Genomic DNA, 9,847 nt, shown 5'->3' with positions numbered 1-9,847 from the left:
TTATTTGTTCAGGTACTAAGAAGCTTATTTTTTTTCCAGTCATTGTGAAAGTATTTGTGATCACTAAAATATTGTGCTGTTAGGTTGTAAACATATGTTGTATATACATAAATACATATTTGGTCAATAAGTTGTTTGTATTCCCTTTTTTTTGTCTTTGTAACGGTTGTTCACTGTTGATAGTATCCTTTTGTGCACATTTATGTAAAAATTTAATTAAAATTTAAATATTTTATCGACTCTAGTGCGGTGGATGTGACAACTTATATTTACTTTACAATCTTCACTCCTCTTGTGTACTGGACATTCCTGGCAGGGTTTTTCAGGTAATTCAAATGTTTTTTATTAAAATTCTATTCTTGTACCATTTTGTGGCATGATCCTACACATTATTTATGTAGTGAATCTGCTTCATGAGTTTTAATTATATTTTAATTACTGATCTCAGTATTGTCACATTAGACCAGTTTTATTGCGAAAAATATAGCAGGAGGAATGCAAATTTAAAAACAATATATTTCATAATAAATTACTTGTAGTGTTAATTGTAGCATTAGTTGAATTAATAAACTGAAATTATCCACATTCTAAATATGGCTTTTGGAATGATATTGTATATACACAGTTTCTAGGGTTTTGATAAGCTAGATTTGTATTCTTGATTATGTATATCAATATCTCGGTAATGATAAAAATTGGAAAAACAGATTTCAGCAGAGTATGTTTTTAGACTTAGTTGTTGAATAGATAAATACCTAAATCAAAAGTTTAGCCCAATGAAGTCATGTTCATGAGTTTCTAGTTAGCAATATTTTCATAACTACTTAAGCTATTTTTCAAGCCTATTCAATGTTAGAAGTAAGTAATTATAACATTTATTTACCATTAGGCTCAACAAACAAGATATTTTACATCACATAAAGAATTTCTAGGATCAAAAATACATAATACTTTTTTCTATATCTGTTAAATCAACTGTTAAGATGTAATATCCGTATCAAACTTCAGCTGCTTTTTATTAAACCTGTAAAATTGAAAAATAACTTTTGAGTTAATAATGTTTACCTAGTAAAATGATTCCAAGAATAGAACTGAGAGTTAGCTATTAAAATATTTTTTACATTGTGTAATCCCATTTTATGCATGTTACTGTTGTTCTTTCTCATGATTAATAACTCTTACTTTAAAGTATTTACTAGAAAAATCAACCATTTTATAAATCTAATTTTACTGTAACGTTCAGTACTAGATCTAAATTAACTTTGTTGCATGAAATGTCGTTTTTTACATTTGGATATGTAATACCTTTTTATTGTCATATAAAAATATTAAAATGCTTTATGTTTTTCTTCCCTGTGATAGTGTGTCACAGCCCAGTATTTTATTCTCCTACAAATCTCAGGTGGATGATGTGGTTGAAGATGATAATGTCAGCTTACCACATCAGCTTTCATGTTCCTCACTAAAGACAGATTCAGATTACATCTACCAGGTAACAATTGTTAGCCGACTAAATCAAACATATACCTCATTTGTGGGGTACCCAGTTTTAAATATTGTCATGCACTTCTATGTTTTTCTTGGGAAATCATAACTTTCAAGTAGCTTGCGATAATGTTTGGTAACTTGTACAAAAAAATAATGACCTAATTGTGCATTTTTGTTGTGTAGTGTCTATGCCTTCTGGAATTCATGTATATATATATTAGTGCAGTAAACTTGTGAGTTTATTCTTCATACAGAAAATTGTTTCTCCAAAATCTGTGTACTGATGGTATTGAAAACAAAGTCAAAATGCATGACAAAACTAAATGTCACACTGTAATTTAAAATTAATATAAAGATTTAATTATAAATCTGAGTGACAAGGAATAATATTCCCAAATACACAACTTGGGTTAATGGTGTTACATAATTGAATGATATTGCCAAGTGAATGTTCTTGGTTAAAGATGCTATAAATCTGAGCACCAATAAATTGTATTCAAAGTGGGTGTTCTGGTTAAAAATATTATAAATCAGAGTGACAATAAATTGTATTCAGACTGGGTGTTCTGGTTAAAGATATTATAAATCAGAGTGACAATAAATTGTATTCAGAGTGGGTGGTCTTGATTAATGATATTATGAAGCTGAGTGACGGGGGAATAATATTCCTCAGTGGGTGTTCTTGGTTAAAGATGTTAGAAAACTAAGTAACAAGGAATGATATTCCTAGCTGGATGTTCTGGGTTAATCTTTGTGGCACAAGAAGCCATATTTAAAAAATATCAAAAGATGTTTATATTGCATTATTAAACAAAGTATGAGAATTATAAACAGGTGATTGCATGCTTTATATGAATTATTTCATTGCAGAACAACTCACTGTATGACAGCACCCAGTTTGATGCAGCCAATGTTAATCCTTTGTACATCCATTCCCTCCAGTCTCCAGATAGCTTCACAGGAATCGATGATAATGTCGGTATGGGAACCATCAACAGCTCACCACCATAGAACTACTGTCAGCAACCCTCTCAGTTACACCAGGCAGCTGTGTGGAAAGGGGCAACAAATGACATTGCCCCTCAGTGATGTGAAAAATTCAGGAATAGCTTTGTAAATATACCAAAAGTTTTAGCCTTTGTTGTTAGTTGTGATGCTCAGACTGGCAAAGATCTCTGCTTGAGGAGCTCATATTTGATTGTGCAATGTGCATTTGCAAAGACCTGCCGAATAGCTTTGTTATTGTCTGATTAGCTTGCAAATTACCCTTTCTGATATACAGATACACATGTATGTTTATAAAGAAATAATTTTTGTGGTCAAGTTTGATAAACACATGAATGTATATATCTAAGTTGTCTCTTTGTGCTTATACGTAGATCAGGAACATATAAGTTTATTTACTGTGGCAATATTTCTACAAGAACATGTCAAGTAATGACAATGTCTTATTGTTTTGGTGGAAACTTTTAATATTTGTAATTATTGCTCTAACTTATTTAGACCTTTACCTGTGAAACTAGTGAGTAAAATGTTACATATGTCATAAATTGTTTGTTATGAAAAATGTTTTTTTAACGTCACATTTTTTAGTAGAGTATGATGGTTAGATGTAATATATATATATATATATATAGTGCTTATTTCAATAAATCTCATTATTTTGTTTATCAGAAAGAAAACCTCAAAATATGAAATTGATATAGTTTTGTCTAAATTATATTTAAAAAGACTGAAAAGTTTGCTGAATCGTCATCATTAGTTGTGGTTTGTGTTACAGTTTGTAAAATATTAAAGCTGTTTCACAGGAAAGTTAAAGGAACCTTAGTTGTACTGATCAAATACATAGATAAGACTTTTCAATAGATATTTCTCATACAGTACTTTACAAAATAATCATGACATTGCGTGACTTGGAAGGGCATTTTAATACAACTTTTGTCTTGCGTTGGCAATAGATTTTTCTCATTAATTATGTCTTACTTTACTCTTGTACTGTTTTTGTGTACCAGCTTTTTTTGTCATGTTATTGTTATTTAAAAAAATTATCCATAAATGAATGGTTGAGCTCCTGGCAAACCAAGGACCATCCAGATGTGGAAGGGGTGTGAGAACCCCACTACATTATCTCTCCCATGAAACCAATATGAGTCATAACTGGAACTACAAAGATAACATGGCATTAAAAGGTAAGACCTGCAGGCCCAAAAATGCAATAATTAGATCAGGGCCATCTAATAGACACTTTAGTCTGGATGTATGAGGGAAGAAAAATGGAGAAATCAGTCCAAGAAAGTAACTAAATATTACAATAATAAGTATGACTGTAGAGAAGTTACATCTAGTGACAGATGAGATGGAGAGGTACAAAGTACATGTTTTTGGAGCAACAGGAGTAAATGGAAAGGTTAAAGCCTCTTAAAAACTGATAATAAATATGCCATCATAAGTTCCAGAAATGATCAAACCAGAAACAATAGATCTGCTTTATTACTGTCCAGAGAAACACCACTTTCATTTTACATTTTCTAGCAACAATGGAAGACAAGTGTATTACAGAAAAGACTATCCTTGTGGGAGTGATTAACAATTCCACGTAAAGGTTAATATCAAGTTAAAAGACCAAAAGGAGGAACAACCAACAATGTTATTTAACTTTAAGAAACAAACACTGTTGAATGTTGTTTAGCTCTCAGAAGTAGGTTTGCAGCATTCAAGGAAATTGAGGAGAAAAATAAGAATTTGTACACTTTGGATATTGGAGAAAACATTGAAAAATAAGGAAAGAATCTAAAGCAAATAAGAAGAAAAATTAACAACAGTATAGACAGCTCAGTGGAGATTTTAATAGAAGTCGTCATAAAGACAAGAAAGAAGATACTATGTGAAAGGTCAATGAAATGGAAGAGCACGAAAAAAAAAAACTAACTAAGCAGATGTATGAAGTTTCAAGATTGCTAACATTTAAGTTTAGCCCAAGATTAAATGTGATAAAAAATATAGACAAGAAACTAGTGACAAAGGATGAAGATGGAAAGAGTTCTGTAAGGATTTCTATAAATCACCAGCCATAGAAATAGAAGAGTTAATGAATGAAATGAATTGCACCAATGCCTGGTGCTAAAAGAACCAACACCATTAAATGAAGTAAGAAAGGTGATGGAACAACTGAAGTGTGAAGGCACTAGGCACTGATGAGATACCAGCTAAGTTATTGAAAGCATCTGGAGAAACAAAAATTGATATAATGCACAAACTTATAAACAGGATATGGGAAATGAATAAATGATACTAAGGTTGGAGGTGAAAAGTATTAGTGCTAATAACAAAACTAAGGACTTAAAAATTATCGTAAACTGTAAATTAATTGTTTAAGTTTGCATACAAGTAAAACCTTACTAAAATATTGATATATTGAATCGTAAGTTAAATGAGGGAATAAATAACAAAAGAGCAACAGATTTTGAGGAGGGAAAGAGAACTAGGGACCAATGTGTGAACCTGATGATGGTCATAAGACAAATGTGAAAAATATGCAAAATGATCATACCCATGTTTTATAGATTACACCAAAACATTATGTTCTGTCAATACAAGAAGATGTGGTGGAAAATGGAAGAATGAGATTTCCCAGACATATTAGTTTTATTAGCAAATTATACAAAGGAAATGAGTCAATGGTAAGAACTGGCAATGAGATTAAAATTGGAAAAGTAGTTTGTGAAGGATGTGTTCTGTCACCTAATCATTTTAACACATGTGTGAAAGATATTCTGAGGGAACTGTTACAAGAGTTTGGAGAAGGAATAAAACTGGACTGAAGATTAATAACTGACTTGTATTATGTGGATGACACAATTCTGATGTTTCAGCAAAACGAACATCTAAGAAGACTGGTGGAAAGAATGGATGATAAAAGTGCTAAGAAATGTTTAATGCTAAACGTAAAGGACACTGAGATTAAGGTGACTGATGATAATCTGAGAAAGATAGAAGTAAATGGGGAAGAAGAAGTGGAACAATTAGAATATTTAAGATCCATGAATAACATCAAAGGAAATTGTTCTGTTGTGATTAATAGAATGTTAAGGGTGAGAAAGAGCATGGTTGAGATAATGATTGTGTGCAAAGATTGGCTCTTACCAATAAGATAAAAGTTTTGCTTGCATAGATCAGTTCTTTTTCCAAATGGTTGCAAATGTTGGAAGCTAAGGAATAATGATGAAAGGAAAATAAAAAGTTTTGAATAGTGATTTTACAGGAGAGTGCTGAGAATATGTTGAACTGAGATAAAAATGAAATAGGTGCTGGAAAACTATAGATAAGGAACTCACATTTTGAGCACTTTGCAAGAAGAAGCAGGACATGCCCTGAAAAAAATGTTGAGGAAGGAAAAGTTGGTAAATACAGAGAATCAGTAATAAGAAACATAAATGTCATTGGTGGAAGCTGTAAAAGGGCAAGGCAATTAGAGATGATTTATGGCAGCCACTATGGTTCCGACAAGGATTTTATATATATATATATTGTTATTTAAACACTTATTGAAAAAGAAAACCTTTATGTTAAATTTAGTAAAAAGAACTAGTTCATGGAATGATAACTCTCAATTTGACTGATGTTCATTTTAGCTCTGAAATTATTATTATTACCTGTTGGTGTGCATGTGTTGCAAACAACATCATGTTTCTGTAGTGTAAAACTGTATTTGTGAAGATTATAGCCCTAAAGACCGACAACTTAGGTATAGTTTAGGTTGCTGAATGTTATATATAAACTTAATCTATAATATTTTGGTCCACTCTGTCAAATATACAAATTACATACAAAAAAGAAGTGTATCTTTCTTAGGGTCATTGTCAAAAGAAGTAAAGTTATTTCTTAACACACACTTATTAGTACTTATAACAGAAAAACAACAAGAATTGTACTTATCATTCATTTGAATGTGTTAACTTATAGGTGAAGAAAGAATTACTGTTCTCATTTAAACTGAATAGTGGAAGGTAAATTTGTTGAACATGCACATTTATTTTTATATTATAATTATCAATACAGTGTAACTTATGTTATATCTGTAGTGTAGGTAAGTAACACTATGTTCTACTAATCTAATTCATTTTTGTTTCTTATTTCTATTTGAAATGATTGGAACGATTAGAAATATAGTTAATAAAGTATTTAAACTTTGCAGAAATATCTCAATATTATCAAAATTAAAATTTTTCTTAACTGCACCTTTTGCTAGTGTTTTAGTAGTTAAAGTTCACTAGTAACAGTACCCATCTCCTGCTGAGTTTTGTTACTTGTATTTTTCTTTGTAGTTAAATAACTCAACATTAATGGTACCTAACCCATACTGAGTTTGTTGCTAGTGTTTTGGTGATTAAACATCTCACTAGTGACAGTATCTATCTCCTACTGAGTTTTGTTACTAGTGTTTTGTGGCTAAACATCTCACTAGTGACAGTATCTATCTCTTACTGAGTTTTGTTGCTAGTGTTTTGTTGGCTAAACATCTCACTAGTGACAGTATCTATCTCTTACTGAGTTTTGTTGTTAGTGTTTTGGTGGTTAAACATCTCTCTAGTGACAGTATGTATCTCCTACTGATTTTTGTTGCTAGTGTTTAGCTTCCATTAATCAGGATAAGCTAATATATATTTATTGTTACAACAATTATCATCAAGATGGGTACAGATCATTGATCCACAGGATAGGAATACATCTTTAGTGTTTTACAATTTAGGATTATAAGGATAGGCATACATCTTTAGTGTTTTACAATTTAGGATTATAAGGATAGGCATACATCTTTAGTGTTACTTAATTTAGAATCTTCCAGATGGGTACAAGTCTTCAGTGTTAGGATCATCAGGATAGGTACACATCTTCAATGATACACAGTTTCTGATCACCTGAATGTGTACACACATTATAACCATCAGCGATGTTGAATATCAAAGATGCGATAGCTGTTTAATATAGACAACTGAGTTTTTGTTAACCAAGAACAGTCTCATGAATGTAACTGAACCTGTTCATAAGAATGGTGGACTTTGTAAACACAGTAAGTACATGTAATGTATGCTAAACTTTCTTGTATTTAATATTAGATATTTCATATACTGATTAACTACTGAGTCCAAACACTAAAAAAAAATGCAAGTTTTAAGGAAAAATCTGTATTTTAAACTCAAAATATTGCTGCAAAGTTTTTGATACTGCAATCATAATGTAACCATAATTATCTAATATAGATCAGACAAAAAATATAACAATTTTGCACAATTTTTTATTTGGAGTAATAATTTAGACTTCATTTAGAGCATTATCAAAACTGACATGGTAAACTCTGTTGTTACCCACAAAGTAATGTATTTCTTGACGAAAATTTTACAGATGGGTGTAGAAATTAAAATTTATTATTAGTCAAATATAAATTATTTCTGTATATATATATATATTTGGGTTTGTGAAACCACAATTTGCTTTATATTTTTTGAAAATGGGACCTTTAAAACGCTTTATTTTTGCAGTGGCCAGTAGGAAGGCCTGTCACAGCATTTGCTATGAGTAGAACACTTTTTTCAAAGAAAATTAGATAATTAATCCTTAAGACAATTGTTTATTCAACTAAAGATAATCTTTAAAACAGGATCTGTGAAAGAAGTATGAAACTGTTGTTCTTTAATGTACGTAGCTATGTTGCTATGAATTAATTTTATTAATTTGAATTCATTGAGTTTTGTAATTTTTTTATATTTATTTTATTAACTATCAATTTATGTTATTTATTTCACTTATTGTGCATATTAAAAATGATGAAGAAAATAGTTATCTCAAAAATCTCTTCAAATGAAAAGAACCATGAGAGATCTAATTCGGTAACAATTTTTTGTTCTCATATCTAATATGAAAATTTTACTGGTTATTAACCAGGTGTTGTACATTTAGACACTTTGTATAGTTATTTGTTTGCTTCTTAAAAAAAATATTCTTTATGAAAGACTTCAATGTAAAAAAATCTCAATGGGCTTCTTAATTTATTTTTTTATTCTGCTTCAAGAAGAAAACTTGATTATGTAAGTTGTTTTTATATCAGTGAAATGAAAGTATGGTTTGAATTTTATGTGACATTTGTCAGTGGAAAAATATTGTATATTTGTTTTCCAAATTACTTCATTAAGTACTGATATTTGCAGAGTTGTGGAAAGGGAAAAAAGTCACAGTTATGTATGCTTTGCATATGAGTAGTTTCAAAAAGTTTGGATTGTTGATTAGGTTAATTAAACTTGAATGAGATTCCTGAACCATCAATATTTTCTAAGATAAATTTGCAATTAACATCAAGATTTATAAATGTAGAAAGCTACTAATTGTTATTATTATCGAAAATACTGTCCAATTATTTTGTATTGTTAGAGGTATGTTTTACCATTTCCATTTAATTTATTGTTAATAATTGTTAAAAATACGTTTTTTTTTTGAATTTTTGCATTTATTTGATGATGGTGGTGGGAAGCAAACTTTTCTGGAAGAATACAGGGATTTTCATTTCTCTATAATCCAGTTGCTTAGTAGTTATTCATGGTAAATAGGAGAAAAATTTCTTTTTTTTTTCATATATTCAACAAAACAAATTAAAAATGTTTGTTTTATATTTATTAACTTGTTGAAAATGCATATGTAAATGAATTCTGTAACTTAGTTTCTACTTGTTATATGTAAACTGTAACACAATAATAAAACAATATGCTTTTCTTTGTAAACTGACATTATTTGAGGATGTAAAGAAATACAAGACTTTCAAATAAATCATGATGTTTACTAGACTATCTTGTGTTTCAGGAGATTCTCATTCATATAATTACAGCAGTACAATTCTCATTTTGAAGGTGTAATATATTGAAGAAAAGTTTTTGTGCTAATCATTTATACTGGGACCCACTGACAACTCTTAGTAGGATAAGATGTTTGCTTTGTATCTAAACAATCTAATGTGTGGTAGGCACAGCTTTTGAAATAAGCTTTTGTTTGAAGATTAACATTGCTTCATTTTGAAAAACCTAGTGTGGTATTTATTCCAAGATTAAAAGAGGCACACAGTAACTAGATCTTCCGAACGTTGTACAGGATGGTACCTGCATTAGCTACCTCAGTACTGTGGTACAGGACAGTACCTGCATTAAGTACCTCCATACTTAATGTGTAAATGTTTTTAAAATTCTGTTTTCTTTCAACTTAGTTTTAATGTCAAAATTTGCTAAACTTCACTTACTTGGATGCACACAAGACTCAGATCCATTAATTGGCCATTATGCTTGTTTTCTTACAAGGAAGAAAGCTGTTACTTCAC

General features: G+C 30.2%; 1 protein-coding gene across 1 annotated transcript in view; it reads left to right on the top strand.

Annotated features, from left to right (window-relative positions):
* LOC106471753 (transmembrane protein adipocyte-associated 1 homolog) overlaps window positions 1-9,326 on the top strand; it is a 55,571-nt gene extending 46,245 nt beyond the window's left edge. Inside the window, exons 10-12 of the mRNA XM_013932376.2 lie at window positions 246-326; window positions 1,363-1,492; window positions 2,359-9,326. Coding sequence (XP_013787830.1) covers window positions 246-326; window positions 1,363-1,492; window positions 2,359-2,499 — 352 coding nt within the window. The 3' untranslated portion in view covers window positions 2,500-9,326. The remainder of the gene's footprint in view (window positions 1-245; window positions 327-1,362; window positions 1,493-2,358) is intronic.
* The last annotated feature ends 521 nt before the right edge of the window (window positions 9,327-9,847 follow it).

Source organism: Limulus polyphemus, unplaced genomic scaffold (genome assembly GCF_000517525.1).
Source record: "Limulus polyphemus unplaced genomic scaffold, Limulus_polyphemus-2.1.2 Scaffold4834, whole genome shotgun sequence".
Taxonomy (NCBI): Eukaryota; Metazoa; Arthropoda; class Merostomata; order Xiphosura; family Limulidae; genus Limulus; species Limulus polyphemus.
The sequence above is the reverse complement of the archived record's forward strand: the minus strand, read 5'-3'. Positions and strand labels throughout refer to the sequence as shown.